The sequence below is a fragment of the Columba livia genome, chromosome 3 (assembly GCF_036013475.1).
Source record: "Columba livia isolate bColLiv1 breed racing homer chromosome 3, bColLiv1.pat.W.v2, whole genome shotgun sequence".
Classification (NCBI taxonomy): domain Eukaryota; kingdom Metazoa; phylum Chordata; class Aves; order Columbiformes; family Columbidae; genus Columba; species Columba livia.
In genome coordinates, this window is record NC_088604.1 from 38,031,964 (window position 1) to 38,050,321 (window position 18,358).

General features: G+C 42.5%; 2 protein-coding genes across 5 annotated transcripts in view; both read left to right on the forward strand.

Moving 5' to 3' along the window:
* The first annotated feature begins 5,714 nt into the window (after positions 1-5,714).
* SMIM8 (small integral membrane protein 8) lies at positions 5,715-8,464 on the forward strand. The gene is made up of 3 exons (XM_065056508.1): positions 5,715-6,019; positions 7,071-7,212; positions 8,124-8,464. The coding sequence occupies exons 1-3, from the start codon at positions 5,730-5,732 to the stop codon at positions 8,280-8,282; spliced, it is 591 nt and encodes a 196-aa protein (XP_064912580.1). The 5' UTR covers positions 5,715-5,729; the 3' UTR covers positions 8,283-8,464.
* A 152-nt stretch (positions 8,465-8,616) lies between these two features.
* The window catches only part of CFAP206 (cilia and flagella associated protein 206), a 43,376-nt gene continuing 33,634 nt past the window's right edge, over positions 8,617-18,358 (forward strand). The window contains exons 1-5 of one of the 4 annotated variants that reach the window (XM_065056505.1): positions 8,617-11,516; positions 13,348-13,442; positions 13,972-14,079; positions 16,282-16,484; positions 17,812-18,344. In XM_065056505.1, the coding sequence (XP_064912577.1) occupies positions 11,369-11,516; positions 13,348-13,442; positions 13,972-14,079; positions 16,282-16,484; positions 17,812-18,343 (1,086 nt within the window). In that variant the 5' untranslated portion in view covers positions 8,617-11,368 and the 3' untranslated portion in view covers position 18,344. Of the gene's footprint in view, positions 11,517-13,347; positions 13,443-13,971; positions 14,080-16,281; positions 16,485-17,811; positions 18,345-18,358 lie in introns of those variants that run through there. The other 3 variants (XM_065056502.1, XM_005499845.3, XM_065056504.1) reach the window with 3 other exon arrangements.

The window sequence follows — 18,358 nt, forward strand, 5'->3', positions numbered from 1 at the left end:
TCTGAAATCATATAATTGACCTAAGAGCCTTAACTCCCACCCTGATTGCTTTTTGATATTTTACACCAGAATTGTATTTTGGGTTCTCTTGGGCAAGTAAATTGTTAAAGACAAATATTTCTTTAGGCACACGTTGCTTCTAACAATACATTACACCAATGTTGAGATGTTTTTCTATTAAAATTTTAAATTACTGTGTTTTTCCCAAGTAACTGAAGCCTATTTTTTGTTATTAAAATGTATTTTTGTTATAGTACATGCTCATCAATTCCTACATTGGACTAGGCACCTGAGCCACTCCCCATAACTTTATTTTAAATAACTAAGCAATGGAATAAGTATTTATGTCCTGACTTATGTGTCTTTGGCAGTCATTTTTATCTGGGATGTGGTTAAACTACTGAGTAACATTACAAAAAACCCAGAAAGACTGAACTCCTTGCCTCTTAAACGAATTCTTCGGGGTATAATTTATTCATGGGATAACTTATTTGGCTGAAAATTACTGTGGTTTTTGTCTGGGAATTATACGTGAATGTTCAGTAGTTTAATGGAGAGCGGGGTATCATGTAGCCTGACATATGTGCCTGAATCAGGACACTGGTACTGCGGCAGAACACCTGGCAAAGCCGCAGCCAGCCAGCCGAGGTTCAGTTTGCACCAGTCATTCAAAGGTCAAAATCACCGTAGGAATATTGTGAGTACCTGTAGTACTGAGAAAGCTAGAATTTAAATTTAAACTTGATTACGGCATTAAAGGCATCCAAGCAATTGTAACTGTCCTATAGACATGGAAAATAAAAAAGCCCCAACAGCCCATTTTTTATTATTATTAATTGGAACTGCGTGGTTACAATCCCATCACTTAAACGTCAAAACTGTTTAAGCATCTTTATAACATCCACAGTTCCATCCCCATTATATCTAGTATACAAACATTAGACACTGGCACTCTACTGTATTTCATTTCATGGTCATATTTTTAAATTAAAAGATAACTGTAAGGTGCAGAAAATCTGAAGAGCTCCAGATTACAGAGCATCCAAGTCCCTTACTACAGAGTTCACTCTGTTATACCTGTGCAGCTTCTACCCTCCGGCATTTCCCTGGGAGCTATGAGATCTGAAGGGCGCTGGGACCAGAGACACTGGCTGCAGCTTAAGCTGATTGAGAACCTTGCTGTTGGAGGCAGAGGTTAGTCCTGGTCCGCGCCCCCACTTCCAACCTGCATCGCCCTGCTCACATCAGACTGCCTGACCCATCCAATTTAAAAATAAACCTTGTTCTTTTTTCTTTTCTGGCAATGTTAGTTTTCAGCTGCAGCAGGAAGCAAAACTGGCGTACTCCAAAGCTGAGCAATCCGAGTCCTGGTGCAAGGAAGGCCACAGCAGCAACCGCAAGTGAAAACAGGTCTCCCCTTGCCCCCTCCTTTTTGGAGGTGCAGTCTTAGATTAGCTCAAGTTTGTCTCTAAGGTATCTGGCTGTGTATTGTGAGCAAATTCAGTGCCGCACATGTTTCTCTGCTCTTCCTTTTTAGTATGAGCTAGCTTTTTCTTTCCAGAGGGGATGCTTTGGGTTTTGAAATTATTCTGTTCCCAGTCGGAAATGATTTGCCCGCTCCTTAATGGAAGTAGAATCAAAGTGCCTTTTCCCTTCCACATTGAATTCAGTTAAAAAGATTTATAAGCTTGATCAGTATTTGAAGAATAACAATTGCTTTAATCTCTGCTGGAAAGCACGGCTGGGTGATTTGTCTCTGTCTCTCAGAGACACAGCTGGCTAACGAGTGTTACAGAAGACATACACATAACGTTATAAAATACAGACAAATCATTCTAACATGTTTTTGTTTTTAAAATGTTTATTGCCTTCAAACTGTTTTGGATTGTCAGTGATAGGGTCTCAGCGACTGCACACTGCTGTCTGAAACCTCTGCTTTCTTTCAACTGGAACAATACAAATGAGCGATAGCAGCTGAAAAGTGACATAAGGGCCCTTGAGACTGACAGAAACTGAGCAACAGCCACACAAAAAGCTCTCAATGCCACCTCTGTCCAGCTGGAGATCTGTTTGTTTCTTCTTCTGCATTCAGGTCCTTAGAATGACAATATGCCTCGGTCCAATCGTGGTTCTCCTCACCATCAGCTATGAGTAAGGTGGAGGAGGTACTTGTAATCCTAAATTTTTGCTTCCTCTTCTCCCTCAGACTTGTTCAGGACAAAAAAGGCCCAATTGTCAACTCTAATTAAATATCATGAAAATCACAGTGTGTAAAACATTGCAAAAAACAGGCAAAACAGGAATGCAAATACACCGGACCCATTCGCATACGAAAACCCTAACAAACTCATGATGGAAGTTACCCCTCTCACTACGAGTCGTATCAGTGCTGAAGTCCCAGTGTTGATGCAAAAAGAATTTTTTCTGTCCACAACAGCTCTGTAACTGTGTCCCTAAGTAAGGATAAGCTTATCAGCAGCTTGAGGCACCCTATCTTTATTTTGAAGACAATGTGAAGCTCTGTTCTTGTGCGGTACTTGAAATAAGCGGGAGCTGCGAGGTGAATCAGCAAAGATGCGGAGGCAGCTGCCGCTGCCTGGACCACATCAGGCTGCCTGTCACAGCGTCTGCGGGACACGGCATCAGATTTGCTCTGCTCCCCACAGAGGCTCTTCTCCAGCTCAAGCGATAAGGGGATGCGAGTCTCAAGAAAAGCAGAAGCTGCTATTAAGTTCTGAATGGCCACGGCACGCAGCACAAAGCCGAATGCAGAATCCCAAAGGAATTTACTTAAAAGGAAAATAAATCTCAGTAACAGCCTCAGCTTTGGAAAAGGCTGGGTTTTTTCTTTTGCATGGTTATTTTTCAGGAGAGATACTCAGACATTAAGAGGATGGGTGACTCAGAAATACCGCAGATGTTTACAGTTCTACACTTTATAGAGTCTCTTCTATAAAAAAGATGCCAGACAATTTTATAAGTCTTGATGGACTGAGCATTTCAACATCCTGTTGGGTCAGATGATAGCAACATAATAGTCACATTAAAGATAAAATAAGGTACTTTCCCACAGTCATAAAGCAAAACCAGAAACAGTAAGCAGTCCAAGCTTTCCTTCACCGCAGAGTTAATCTGGTTAGTCAGCATCTGCTCAACATACACTGAGTACCAGCATTCACGTCAAAACCCAGCCCTGTTTCTACATAACTCTCTACTTCTCTTTGTACACATAAAGCATTAACCCACAACTCTTCATACGGAGAATATTTTCTCTCCAGCTGATGGTGTTCTTCGTACTGTGTCTGATTTCTTCCCCAACCAATGTCTGGGACTTACTTACCTATCCTTTCTAAGAAAGTTGGGAAGTGCTAGAGAACTAGCAGCAGTCCAACAATCCTTGCCACCATCATCAGGCAAATGTGTTCTGGCATAAACCCATCCTACCTCAACCTGGAAAATACTGCCATGACCCTGGCTGACTTCAGGTCAGAAGTTTTATCTGCATGGGAGGGGTCACTTCATGACAGTAACTGCTGGGAAGAGCTGCACATGCTGATAAGTGATTGCACTTCTCAGTGTGGTGGTATAAATGTTTTGCATTCCCATGTACAATGTGTCTATTACTTGGGAGCTATATGCAGAACACCTCCTACAGTACTGTAGAAACTCCCCCTTCCCTCAAGAAAACGAAGCTGCCTTCCCAAAAAATCAAGGCTCATGCAAAAACCTTGTATTGGATTCTTTCAATTACACAAACATGAAAACAAACGGGAGCAGCAGCCTTCACTGAGATGTGCCTTTCTACTCAATGGTTTCCAAAAAAAATCAGCTGCGTGGCATATGCTGCCAAAACAATAGCTACCAGATTAGCAGATGGTATGTTGTGAATTAAATGTTGACACAAAACCCAGACATACCACTCAATCCTCTCATGACATCAAAACTTATTTCCCTGCTATTTTTCTCACCTCGTGATATTTACACACAGCAAAAAAATTCTTAGACACTCCATCTGGATAACCTGCAATATCCGATTACTCTGCCATCATTTAAAAAAAAAAAATGCAGTTTGATTACTGCAGAAGAAAACGTCAAACAAATGTTTCTGAGATTGTGGATACCTCTGTATTTATGTTTGTCCCACTCTGCCTCCATGGCTGCAATAACAAGACACCCCGCTCACCAAGTCCTCTCACATGCCCTCCAGGTGCAGAAAGTGTGCGGTGAGGTTGGCAAATCCAGCACTACATCTGTACTAATCCTCCTGCTGGCTGCAGCTAAATATCTGTAGTATTATCATCCATCGCTTCTCAGTTCTGCCTGCCTCTTACCCAGGGGAGCACTAATCTGGGTCTCTCCCTACCCCACCAGGTACAGTTTTTGCCAAAGTCTGAAATTTCTACCGTTCTTTTAATGCAGCTGAAAATGCCCAATGGCACTGGAGTCAGTAGAGACAGAAAAGGAGGCACAAGCAGGCAGATGTGATCCTATGGCCTATGTTTCCTCTGGACTCCGGGTGCTTTTATTAGTTTTACTGGTTACGAAAAATGGAAAACAAAACACCACCGCAAAGCAGCATTTACATAACCGGGAGTTTCCAGACGCCTGAGTTCAGATCTAAATACCAGAGACTGGATGCTTAAATCACATCATATTTTTCTGCTCAAACTACCCTTACAGAGATGCATCTCCCCACAGAACACCCTTTCTCAATCTCAGCACTTGGGATCACCAGATGGGGGAATCTCACCACTTCTCTTTTACCATTTCCCACATTTAAAACCTAATCACTGCCGACCTGAGCACCAAGGTTTGCTCCAACTGGACAAATCTTGCACAGCTTTTGGGGACTTTGCAAGGGGATTACCGAGGACTGGCCATCACAGAATGGTTTAGGTTCGAAAGGACCTTCAAAGCTCATCTAGTCCAACCCCCCTGCAATGAGCAGGGACATCTGCAACTAGATCAGGTTGCTCAGAGCCCCATCCAACCTGGCCTTGAATCTCTCCAGGTATGGGCATCTGCCACCTTTCTGGGCAACCTGGGCCAGTGTTTTACCACCCTCACAGAATCACAGAATGTTAGCGACTGGAAGGGACCTCGAAAGATCATCCAGTCCAACCCCCCTGCCAGAGCAGAAACATCTAGATGAGGTCACACAGAAAGGCGTCCAGACGGGTTTTGAATGTCTCCAGAGAAGGAGACTCCACAACCCCCCTGGGCAGCCTGTTCCAGTGCTCTGGCACCCTCACTGAGAACAAGTTTCTTTTCATATTTAAGTGGAACGTCCTGTGTCCTAGTTTGTACCCACTGCCCCTTTTCTATCATTGGTTGTCACCGAGAAGAGCCTGGCTCCATCCTCATGACACTCACCCTTTACATATTTATAAACATTAATAAGGTTACCCCTCAGTCTCCTCCAAGCTAAAGAGCCCCAGCTCCCTCAGCCTTTCCTCATACAGAAGATTCTCCACTCCCTTAATCATCTTTGTTGCCCTGTGCTGGACTCTCTCCAGCAGTTCCCTGTCCTTCTGGAACTGAGGGGCCCAGAACCGGACACAATAATCCAGATGCGACCCTCCTTGTAAAACATTTCTTCTTCACGTCTTGCACCACCGGAGGCCAACAGCCATCAACAGCCATCAACAGCCACCAACAACCACTAACAACCGAGAACAGCCGCGAACAGCCACCCCCGCCAGCCCCGCCTGCTCCCGGGCCGGGGGCGCATGGGAATCGCGCCCGCCCCGGCGCTGAGGAGCGGCTGGGCACTGAAGTGCTCCTCTTCCCACAGATCGGGCTTCTTCCTCCACCTCCCGCTTATTATTTGGAGCTGTGTTTGGGGAGGAACACCGACAGCACCGGGCGGCGAGGACACGTTCCTCCCCACCCCCGCTCCGCTTCTCCCGCCCGCGCCGGCGGCCTCCACCCGGCAGGGGGCGCAAGCGCGCAGCCCTGCTCTGCGTGGCGTCCCTCCCAGCCCCCCCACGCCGCGGGGAGGCCCCGTTGGCGGCGCGGGGTGAGTAGCGGCGCGCGAGGAAGGTGGGAGGGTGCGTGTGGGGGCGAGAGCTGCCCGCGAGGCGTTAACCGTCACTGCCCGCCTCGTGAGGCGCCGTTGGAGTACAGCGGCGGCCTGGCCTTGCTCCTTATGGCCGGGAAACTGCCCCTCCGCCCACGGTCTAAAGCCGGTAGCGGACAGCAGGAGCCCCCGCACCGCCCGAGGCGGGGGTGGCCGTTGCTGCCCTTTCCCTCAGCACCCTCACGGTTTGTGGTGCTCCGGGGCACGTACGGAGGAGTCACGCCGAGCTCCGGGGCGGTTGTGCCTCACGTATTGACTGGCGGTGTGTCACCCTGTGCCTGGCAGCGCCTTGTGCCCGTGTGGTCGCCCTTAGCCGACCTCTGCGCTGCCCTGATCTCCTTGCTGTGCTTATGGCGGGAGAAGGCCCGGGGTTTGTTTGTGCGTCCCGCCCCTGGGCCTCCGGCTGTGCTGCCCTCGTGTAAACCTCAGCACCGTGTCTTCCCTGCCCCTCAGTAAACCGGTTTAACCAAGGGTGTGTTTTGTCTGCCTTTGCTCAGGTGGCATCTTGAAGGTGACGTGTCCCTTGTGTGTAAAAGTGAGACCTGAGGCCTAGGGCTGCTGGGGTGGGTGGATAGAGTGACTGCACTGCCGTGGGGTGTGGGCTCTCCTGTCGCATGCAAGCTTTAGAAAAAAAAGTGCTCTGGCATTGTGCATTTAGCCACTGGTCTGAAGACTGCTGCTTGTTCTGCAGGTAGCTAAAGCATTAGCCAAAGGCAAGTAGAAAACCCCAAGCCCATTATCATGAGGCTTACAATTGTGATATAAAGATGTGCATCTCCAAAAGTTAACTGTAGGATGCACAAAACTGACAAGATTGAAAATCGGTGTGCCTAAGCTGGGAATATTAGGTAACATCAAAGGCAATCATTAATATGTTCACAAACTAAAACTGATGATGCAAGAAGATAAGTTGGTTGTGAACTCCTATTCCCTGAACGTTATTCTTCCAGTTCTTTATAAAAATGACATTTATTTTTCATTCCAATTTTAGGAAGTATTCAACATTAATTAAAATGTCTTCCACCAAGCCTCCAAATGAAAATGAAGCACCCAAAGAGAGAAAACCAGGACTGAGGAATGTTCAAACAACTATGCTCTTCCGAGCTGTGAATCCAGAGCTTTTCATTAAACCTGTAAGAAGCTCATTCTGAGATAAACTAAATATGCTTGGAGGGACAGTTGCTTTAAAATAATCAGCACAATTCTCTGTATGTTATATAACCATCACTTGTTATGCAAACTACCCAGTAATGAAACTAAAAACATTTTTCCTTTTTTTCCGCTCTGATTGTTAAGAGCCCAGCTTTTATTTCACAGTTATATTGTCTGCTCCTTTTTGTACCTAGTCAAGTTGCTTTCAAAAAGACAATTTACACACATATAACCTATGTAATTTGACAGATTAAGTAATAAGAGTCATCTTTAAAAGGGAACAAATCATATAGTGCAAGGTATTTTGCATGAAAGGAGGGGATATTTTGATAGCTTTTCAATATTTTTTATTCTTCTCTTTTTCTTGCTTTTATAATTAAGTTGATGATACTCAGGTTTTATTTACACTAGCAGAAGCCAGAAAGACTGGGTGGAATTTTGTGCATATAATAAAAGTAGATGTGGTGCTAATACTTGATCTGGTTTAGAGGAGTATAATCAAGGTGGCTTGGCAGGAGTAGAGTACATCATCCCAGTAGTATATCCAGATGAATTCTGTTAAAAGTTTGTAATAGTTACCTTTAGTAATTGGTCTTGGCCTGTTCATTCATGCTCAAGCAGCATTTGTGACTGGCAAAAGCCAGAGCACTGGGCAACGTGACAAGAGTTGTCTTTTTCATAGAGAATTCCTTTTGCTATCAGAAAATCAGGTCTCCCTTCTTGCTGCTTATTAAAGTTATTTCGATCAGTCTACAAGAAGGCAGTGATGGTTTTTGCACATGTTACAATAGTTCAGTATTTACTTTCTAAGCTAAGATTGAAGAATATGATGTGTTTGATGAATACAAAGTGGTTTAACTAAAAATGTGTCCTATTTTTTTTTTTTTGTCAGAACAAACCTGTGATGGCATTTGGACTTGTAGCAATTACCTTCTGTGTTGCCTACCTTGGTTATTTGCATGCAACAGTAGAGAATAAAAATGACCTTTATGAAGCAGTCGACAGTGAAGGGTCCAGGTATATGACGAGGAAAACTTCCAAATGGGACTGAGAATGTAAAGAAGCGAATCACAGAAGTTTTCAAGCCAACTACTATTTTTTCTCTGTCCATTGAAATAACGGATAAATGTCCCTTTTGCTATTTAAACCAAATTAAGTTCATTTATAAAGTGCCATGCCTGTATGAATAAATTGCAGTTAAGATACACACAAACATAAAAGTGATTTTAAGAATTGTTGTCTGTGATCTCCACGGTATGTCAGAAAACACACAATTAACTCAGACATGCAGTCCAGACTGGTAAATGCCTTAGAATTTTAAGGCAAGAACTGATAAAGCAGTCACTGAAGGGTTTTATTTAATAGAGGAATTTACAAAATACTGGCCAAAATAATCCTTGGTTGCTAATACACTTCCTGACAATGAAAGAAAAATCAATAACTAGGTAGAAGAGAAAAAGTGAAACAAGTGTTTCTGCCAGGAGAAAAGCAGGAAGAACTCAGCCATGACCATTCTCGCGTGGCATCATACAAGCAGATCAGTGAACACGCAAGTATCGGCTTGCCAATCACTTTGTATAACTCCAGGTTAGCCAGAGCTTGTAGGGTTTTCTTGACTAGTCAGCAGGACTAGTTTCAGCTGCATTCAGAAACTAAATTTTTCTATATTGCATCAAGTACATTATGTAACATTAATTTATTACAGGTTACAGAGCTCAAAATAAGGAATGGACAATCTAAAATCAACAGGTTCTTACAGACACAGAGAAAAGAGCATGCCAACCCGAACAAGCCCTGTTTTGCTGAGCAGCCCCAGATGTGGGTTGAAGGTGAGCCCTTGGCAGTTCGTTGGTTGGTGCCACTGTGAGTGTGCCTGGAGGATGGGTGGGCATTGTGGGGTTTCCTTAGCATGTGAGGTGATCCCCTGTGAGCCTTCTCCTTGAGCAAAATGTATGGGTTGGTGCTGTCATGTTCCAGCACTGAGGCCTTTTCCTGTGAGCTTTTCCAGCTACTTCTGTGTTCCTGACATTTCCTAGAAGGTGTCCCATTAACCAAACTCCAGAGCACGTGGTGGGATGGGGCACATACCAGGCCATGCCCTTTTTCCACCACGGGCTCTTAGTAATGTTCTGGTTGCATTTTTCCATTCAGCTCTTCATGTTCACAGCCCCATCAAGGGCTCCCAAGAAGCTGAGAGACCTATTTGTTAACCCCTTTTTGGCCAAGGTGGCTTCTGTCAGGCCAAAGAACGAACATGCAGGGTTATCTGCTTTGCCACTCCAGGAGTTGCTTTGAGTTTTGTTACTGAAAGATCTTGTTATTGAAGACAAAAAAGACGACTGACTGCTTTGAGGGACAGCACTTGCTCTGTGGGTTTTCTCTGTGTCTCCCTCTAAATGCTTCACTTTGAACCTCTGTTTTCCTGTTTGTGTGTTATAGTTACCTGTATCCTAAATTCAGCTAGGCCTTGGTTTGGCTGCCCGCCTCCTCAAAAGATAAGTGAGCTGTAGCTTTGATAAAGCTATAAAGAAATAGCATTTTTACAGCCTTTAAAAGCATATTCCCCTCTGTGAGCCTAGCTGTCTCACAACAGCAGGGTCTCGGGCAAATCTGAATGCTTGCAGGTGAGGAAACAACTTGCCTTTTGATGAAGGAATTTCCAGGTGAATTGATCAAATATTCAGAACTGTCACATGCTGTGCATATCCTGTAGAATATGTTTTGTTTCATAGGATGTGGTGGATCTTTAGAATTAATCCGTTCTTTTAAAAAAGGGTCACAGGATTTTAGCTCTCTTCTGCTTCATTAAAATACCTGACTCTTGTATGTTTGCATGAATTTACCTGAAGTATTCAAAAAACAGTACTACAGTGAGTATTTTAACCTGTTTTTCTGCAGGCTTTTAAAATAAACACTTTGATCCTCATACCTGCAGATGATTTGAAGTGAGAAAGCCCAGTCTCTTGTTTTCACATATTGAAGAATAATGCAGGATTGGGGTTCTCAAAATTGTGAATTATATTTTGTGAAGTGAATATGGATCTGGAAGTTACTGAGGTGGAGCCTCTTATCTGCTGGATGGAGTAAAGTCCTGTTAACCAGGTTAATTCATAATTGCCCAGATTGATAGAAAAGTATTCAGACTTGTCCTTATTATTAAGGAGCTTCTCCATGTTTATTTGTGGTAGCTGCTGTACAGGTAACTCTCTTCACGCCTCAAAAATTATGTATAAAAAGGAGATAAAGCAGTGAAAATATAAAGAAGAACGTAGTATATTAATGGGTGTCATGGTGTCACTACTGGCATTTGCTGTTTTAAGTACCTGGTTTATAACATAAAAAATATGGGTATATAGGGATTAAAGGGAGAAAAAAAATCCAAACACAACTATATTGGTAACAAAATTTGTTCGCTCGACTCTGAAAGCACAACTCCCCTTATGCATCTGGAGGATAAGCAAACAGCGCTAATAGAATTTCTTTTGTTCCACTTTTGTCAATTTCATCTTCAATATGCAATGGATGATAGCTGGCTTGACAGAATATGACAGTCAAAATGATTTCCTGGGCAGAGTCTCTTTCAGATTTTTGCCAATTCCTTATTGTCTGTGCTGGTTTTCACATCTTTACCAAGAAGAGCAAGAAAATGCTATGATTCAGATACCTGAAACGGTAGCTATTGTGCTGCTCCTAAAACCTCCTTAGACTATGTGGTTTGAATAGGAATTGTTGACATTCAAAACAAACAAAAAATGCATTAAAAAGCCAAAGCTTGCTGTGACACTGCTGAACTATTACCAGGGAAAGTTAGTTCTTTGTGAGCAAAGCCAGTCCTGCCTGGTAACAGTTGCTATGTAGGGAGCTGTATTAAGACAGGAAGGGATCACTTCATACAACCCTCCCTCTTCACCTGCCTACGGCATGTTACGGTCTTGTCAGCGTGTGTGAATCCTCATCTGAAGGCAAATGTTTCAGCTAACTTGGCAAAAAGTAATGGTCAATGATTTTTCTCTTTTCATTGACTTACCAGTGTTCTGCAGCAACAATAAGTGCTTATCCCTGCAAGCAAGAGAACTATCAGGAATAGAGTTCTGACATTTTAGTAACTGTACTACAAAATAAGACTAGAATACCACAATGATTACAAGTCCCGATCTGGACTCCTTTGTTTGTTGTGCTTTATGTTCGCAAATAATACCACCACTGCCTTCCAACACTACTTTTCGTCGGATTCGGGAGTACAGGCCTTTCAGAACACGGTATTACACTCATCGTGATATACTAGGTAAGTTTGTTTCTGAAATTCTTTCCTTGCAATCTGAGATTTAGAAAAACTCCAAGAGCTGTTGTATCCAACTGTTCTTGACAGTCATGAAGTCATGCACATCTTGGTAAGAAAACCTGCTGAACATTAATACATCCAGCACATTGAGAGGGGGGACAGGGTCAGCCGAACTGTGGTGCATTAAGGCATTCAGATTTGGGGATAACGAAGTGCAAAAGAGAATTAGCTGTAACACCATTAACAAATGTTTTCTAAGGCTCAAGTAGTTTGGGAAGAACTATGCTTGATGTAAAGTTTGCCAAGATCATCCCGTCATCCTTCAACAGGACACAGCTGGGATGTTTTATCCTGAATCCTACCTTCTTATAACTGGTTCTGGCTGGTGACCTTAGATTGGGTCTCTGCAGAGCCTCTGGAGGTTTGATTTTTTTTGTGGCACACCACAGTCATAACATCAACAATGAAGGAAGACATACAGTACCATTCATATGGTTGAGGATTTAGCAAGAATCTGAAGTATCTTTATATGCTACGCCTAATTGTCATAGAGGTTTCTGGTAAGCAAAGTTTTGTAGAAATCATGTTGTGCGTTTTAATTAATATGCACTGTGAAGAGAAGTGTGTTTGTTTCTATTTTAAACAATACCAAGAGATTATCAGTTTACTGAGAGCCCTGGCAGCAGGGTGAGTGCTGTGTGTCTCTCAGAACACAAGGCTTCAACACTGGGTCAATACACAGAGTGTGAAATGTGACCAGAAGGCCAGACAGTCTATTTTCAATTGTTTTCTTTTTACTGCTTAATATTAATGGACTGGGGAAAAGCTGTGCAGCCAGAGCACAACATGCTTGTTGCTAATATTTATGCACTGTTGGACTTCTATTTTGCTGATTGAAATCAGTTGACCCCTTTGTCCCATCCTGCTGCTCTTTTCCACATACTTCATGTTAGCTCCTTGAGAGGCCTCTGCCCACCCATGTGGAGTGGCAAAGAGGACTGGAGTGAAAGAGGGAGACTTAATCGTCCAGTGGCTGTGTGAAAGCCAGATCTCTGGTGGCTCTATTCCTTTTTCATTTTCCTTTATATTAACCCAGGAAAATGTGACTCTTTGGCCCTCTCAGGCGCGTAGAATGGGATCCAAAGCAATGCCCAGGCTTGGCACTGAGTAGGAAAGGCATAGGGGGAGGATCTGAAATCCCACTGTTGCAGGAGAGTTTTGGGTTGCGGAAAGGCATCTATCCACCTCCCTCTGCAGTTGCTTCTCTTCTAGGCAAACATTGGTGCTGAAAAGTCATGCCATATCACCCTGAGAATATTCATTGTGTGCCCCAAGAGTAGCATGAAGGAATCTGAGGGCGTCTTGGCGCAAGAAGCCATGCTGAAAGCCTTGGAGGACCCTGAGGGCACAGGGAGGCAAAGAGGGCACTGTCTCATCTATAGCATCTAAAGGGAGCAAAGCCAGCCCCTGAGGTGCCGCAAGGTGAAAACAGACAGATACAGGTGAATCATTCACAGGAAAGCTGAGGACTGACCTCTTGCTTGTGCCATGTGGATGACTGTCAGGACAAGGAGTCAGGAGGGACACCCATGATGCTCTCTTGTGCAGCCTTGCCTAGAAGGTGAGAGTTGGGTTCTGCACCTTCCTACTACGTTTATGGAACTGCACAAGCAATAATAAATGTGTTTTCCTACATGTGAAATGAGGGTGTGTGATTTTTAGCCTTTTGATTTTTAATTCAGAAGCAGAGTCGAGCAAAAGGGTTGGGAGAGAGGCACAGGTTTCTGCATTCTACTTGTTTGCTATGCGTGATCTGCTTATATTGATTGTGCAGAGATTGGAGCAGACATTCAACAACAACAACATGAAAAGAAGGAGGCAGAGATACAAGAGCGCATTAAAAAAATGAAAGCTGAGCTTTGGTCTCAGGTAAATTAAATTAGACTCCTGTCATTTAAATGATGATAATTCTTTGGAATAATTGCCATAGCGTAAAGACGGTTAATAAAGAACTTTGAGGCCACTGCTATAGAGCTGTCATTAATTTCATCTCCTCCTTTGTTCACAGATTTCTGTCTGTGCATATTTCTGATCACAACAATGCATACTTTGCATTAATAACAGATTTTACATCTGGTTTGAAAGTAGCCTCTAAAGCACACAGAAGTTTTTGATTCCCCATAGTGCTATGGAAGATTCTAAAACTGCCGTTTATGTTATATGTACGTCAAGAGGTTACAACTGTGGTTGCTTAATGCTATTGTGTGGCCACATTTTAATAGGAATCACTGCAATAAAATAGACAAACAGGAGAAAATGGATTTTGCCATTTGGTTTTAAATGCAACTTGCTCTGATTCCTTAAATAGAAAATACAGAACTATTGATTATATAACCTCTGCTTCATCTTAATAGGATGTTAATAGAATCTGAGCAGCTACACTTAACTTCTTTTAAAGGCTGAAGTATACAAGGAAGATGCAGTGGATAAAGCTCTCAAAGAGGCAGCTGCTAACCACAGTGCACTTGTACGAGACCTTAAACAAAAACTTGGAGAGGAATTAAGGGTATGAACAGGTTTGCTTTCATTACTGTGGAAATAGCCAGCATGACAGAACCATGTCTTTGATAACCAAGAATGTCTTTTTTTTTCTTTTTTTTTTTTTTTTTTAAACAGTTGCCCAAACCAGGACCTTAATTCATGAGATTTTAACTCTAATGACAGGAGAAGTACTTGGCCTGAGAGGTGACTGGCTTTGTGGTAGATGAGATGTGAGCTTGATTTGGCTGGATTTTTAATTCACTTCAGCACATTTAACATTTTTTTTCCTTTTTTTCTTTTCGGTTGAAGTTTGTGGACTTCATTGTCAGGCCTTGATTCAGCCAGCCACTGAATCTGATCAGGTGCATTTCTTAAGGGCAGTAAAATACGGGCTTAACTTTAAATCTGTCCTGAAGTTTTCTGTCCATTGAAGCTAAAAAGGTGGTTAATTTGTTGCTCGACCCTAAGTGCAGTAGAAGGAAGACTGCCAGCATACGTATATTTCTAAAAGAAGTACAGCAACTGTAGCTTCATATTTCTATAGATGCTTAGCACATGCTTTATATGTCTGATGTATTGCTAAGAAAAGACTGAAAGATATACGAAAAGAAAGAAAGGCAGCTGTCTTCTGGATCTGAACCTTCCTGCTTTCTGCAACACTTCACAGGGTTTTTTACCACTAGAGCATCCAAGCACTCCTTAGTCAGGCACTACGCAGTCCGTCTAACACCTCTCATCCTTAGCCTTGCAGCCTCCCACTGGCAGATGAAGGGCACACAGAGAATTGCTGGAGTGTTTTACTTTGGAACTTGATTTTGTACAAGCTTCTCAATAGCTATCTGTTTATACTGCAGGCAGTCAAAGCAATATGCTTGGCATTTCAAGAGGAAAAACAGGGAGGTTTACAGCGGTCTTAAGTTTTCAGCAGAGTTAATTCCATTTTATGGAGCTGTTTTCCCAGGGAGCTCTGTCTTTTGCTGTTATAGCATCTGCTGACACTAGTTGGCAGAAGCTCAGTTCCTCATGTTTAATCATTCAATTACTTGCCATAAGCCTATTATATATCTTCATAGACCTGAGTGCTCAGGATTTGAACATGTACCATTTGTCCTGATAACACTGGCTCCAGTCACTAGGAACTAGGGAGCAGATACAGAATCCTACAGCTGACACAAAAGAAGAGTCAGATATAACTAAAGTGATTGCAAGTTATTTTAGATTTGGTGGTTTGTCCTTCTTGCAGTTCATTTTAAGAGATGTCCCAACAGTGAGCTAACTGCTCACTAGCAGCTGGCTTGGAGAGGTGGTAGCTGAAAATTTACTCAGCATCTGTCTAAGCAAACAGATAGTAGCAGCCATTAAGACATTTCAGTGAATGAGTGCTTGAAGTGTTTTTACGTATAGGATAGGCCAAAGAGAACTGCTTTCAGCTGATAGCTTCAGGAATGGCTTTTTGCAGCAGTGCTGATGTTCCACCACCACTAATAGTCAAATGGCTTTAGTTAGGCTTCTAGTAGGTAGGTCCTATTATTTGTCACTCTGCTTGTCAACGGTAGACAAATGACCAGTATCCACAAAAATACACAGAATACAGAGCTTATAGTTGGGTGTGCAAAAGATCTCTAGCAAACCTTGTGTAACTCTGGTCATCCTGTATTAGAAAACCCACAAAGATCTAAGCAGCCACAGCTTTCCTGATAATGTCCTACCATTTCCACAGAGGATGCACTTGTTAGGGCTTTTGGAAATAAATGTGAATGGTGGCAAAGCAGTGCAGATCACTGGGCAGAAAGTGGGTTGGATTGCTTTCCTGGGTGGTCAGGCTCGGCCTATAATGGCAACAGAAGTATATTGGTATATGCTGAATTGTCTGAGGTTCCAGATCGATCTATGTCCATCCAGACCACCTAAGATTAGTATTGTCATACCTTTATTTATCAGCCCAAGCAATATCTTGCTGACCAAGTATTCCAAGGACCAAGCTTCTTCTCGGTCTCACTCTAAAACCATGCCACTGGCCATGTGAACTTGTGAAGAAAACATGTCAGGGAACTTTTTGTGCATTGTGTAGAAAACATGGATGATGAGGAACGATTCTACCGTAAATCACCGTAATTGTCCTGCAATATTTTCCTGAAGTCTGTTCTGCAGGACTTTGCTGGGGATTGATTAAACACAACTGAACCAAAGTAGTCACTACTTACGTCTGCTTTTAACTTTGCTTAAGGAAGAGGTGAGGAAGGCAAAGGCAGAGATGAAGAAATACATGGAGGATGAGCAGAAGAGAGAGGTTGAAGCTGCAGAGCAGCGCATGGCTCATAGACTTCAGTGTGCCCTCATGGAGTGTGCCCAGGAGAAGATGCAAGCGGTGGCTGAAGCCAGGAAACAGGAGAGGGAGGCAGCCCTGAAGGAAGCAGCCAGGCAGCACAGGTGCTCTTAGTGTTTCCCTTGACTTGGCTGACAAAAATGCTCTGCTAAAGAAAATGATGGAAATTGCACCAGCATTGATTAGATGCGGGTCTTCTAGGAAAAGATAGGTAATCCCTTTAGGAAAAAAAAAGGTATTTGGAAATGTGACTGGCAAGAGCTGCAGGCTCACTCTGTCTTGCTGACACCCCATGTAGAAATACAACCTATTTTGTTGCTAAAAGGAAGGATCATGAAGCCAACCAAGAATCCAAAAGTTTTACTTCTTATGGCTGATTTAGAATATCAGAAATAAAGATCTCAGGGGCCTATTTGCCATTTATGACCTCTATGCAAAACTGAAAAAGATGTGTTCATATTGTGACTTGAAGAGCTTTAATGTAAAAATAGTAACACACCTCTCTCCCTTAAGAGTGGGATACATTTCAATTTTGGACAGCACAAACAACAAAATAACACTACACTCTTACAATGAAAAAATAAGTTCAGGTGTGTTCCTTTGTAAGATGCTTTTTTTTTTTTTTCTGAATAGTCACATTTAAGTTTTGATCCATTCTTTAATACCTTCATTTTCACTATAAAATGTGGCCTTTCTAACAAAGATAAATCATGTCCCACATAAACTTAGCTGGTCTCTAACTTTCCATGTTAGCAGAGTTCTGAAAAAATATCTCCAGCAAAGTGGGAGGGAGCAGTAACAGAGTGCAGAAATTGTTTTCTCTACATTGAAGTATTTGGCTCAGTAACCTTAATGGATGCCTGGTGCACCATTCTTTATGTGTCCCTGAGCCAGCTCTAGTGAATAGCACCCATAATGTTTTGACTACGTAATATAAATTGTATGTTTTATTACTGACGTGCTAGCACAAAGATGTTCTCAATACCACTTAAACAAAATTACAGATGAAGCTGTAGGCTAAAAATCTGTTCTTGGATTCCACTTCAAGACAGCATTTTTGCTTGGGGGTAGAGTTGTTCAAAGTCTATTTGAAAATCAGTGTGTACTTAAGTGCTAGCTCAAACAGAGACCTGAATGAACGGTGAAATAGTAATCCTTTCTATTTTTCATTTCGAAGCAAGCATCATTAAATTATCACTGGATGCGACATGCAGAAAGGGAATCTTCTGCAGCTGCCTTTCTCTGCATCATCAGTGGCCTTGTTTTACCCTATTTTGTTTCAGAGGTCCTACATCAAGTTCTGATTTCATGTACATTCATGGTTGAATGACAGAGTTTTTACAACCACCTGAATAGACTCAAATTGTTTTATTAAATAAGCTGTAATAACAGGCGTTCCCTACAAATCTTTATTTTCCTTTTTTTAAATAGCAAGCATTTAGAGCAACTCAAAGAAGAAAGTATGTTAGCTGAGGAACTACATCGTAAGAGTATAGAGCAATTAAACAAAGAAAAATGTCATGAGATTAATATTGCCCTGAGTATTGCACAAAAAGAGTATCAGATTGAGATTGAAAAACAGCTCAAAGAAGCAGAGGCCTTACATCTTGATGAGCTGGAAAAGGTGGTGGTTAAGCTGAAAGCAGCAGAAGAACAGATAAAGACTCTCACGCAAGAACTGGAAAAGATGACAGATTGGAAGGACAGCCTGGAAACTGAAATACGAGCAACAAGACAAGCTTTTCAAAAGTATATTGATGCCACTTTTCCTAACCTGTCCCCTGGACAAGCAGATTTTATTTTGCCATTAAGAAAAGCATTTCAGCAGGACACCCCGGAAGAAGCAGAGGCTAGTGACAAGGAATATAAGAGAACTAGTATTGGAAGTGTGAGATCCACAGACATGGATAAACAGAATGACAAAAAAGTGATGCTGAAAAATAAATTCATCTCTGTTCACTGAATTACGTGAGTGTGG

Coding starts and splice junctions, on each gene's coding strand:
- SMIM8 (XM_065056508.1), top strand. CDS start 5,730: ATGGGAATCGCGCCCGCCCCGGCGCTGAGGAGCGGCTGGGCACTGAAG. Junction 6,020..7,070: donor GGCCCCGTTGGCGGCGCGGG/GTGAGTAGCGGC, acceptor TTCCAATTTTAG/GAAGTATTCAACATTAATTA. Junction 7,213..8,123: donor CAGAGCTTTTCATTAAACCT/GTAAGAAGCTCA, acceptor TTTTTTTGTCAG/AACAAACCTGTGATGGCATT.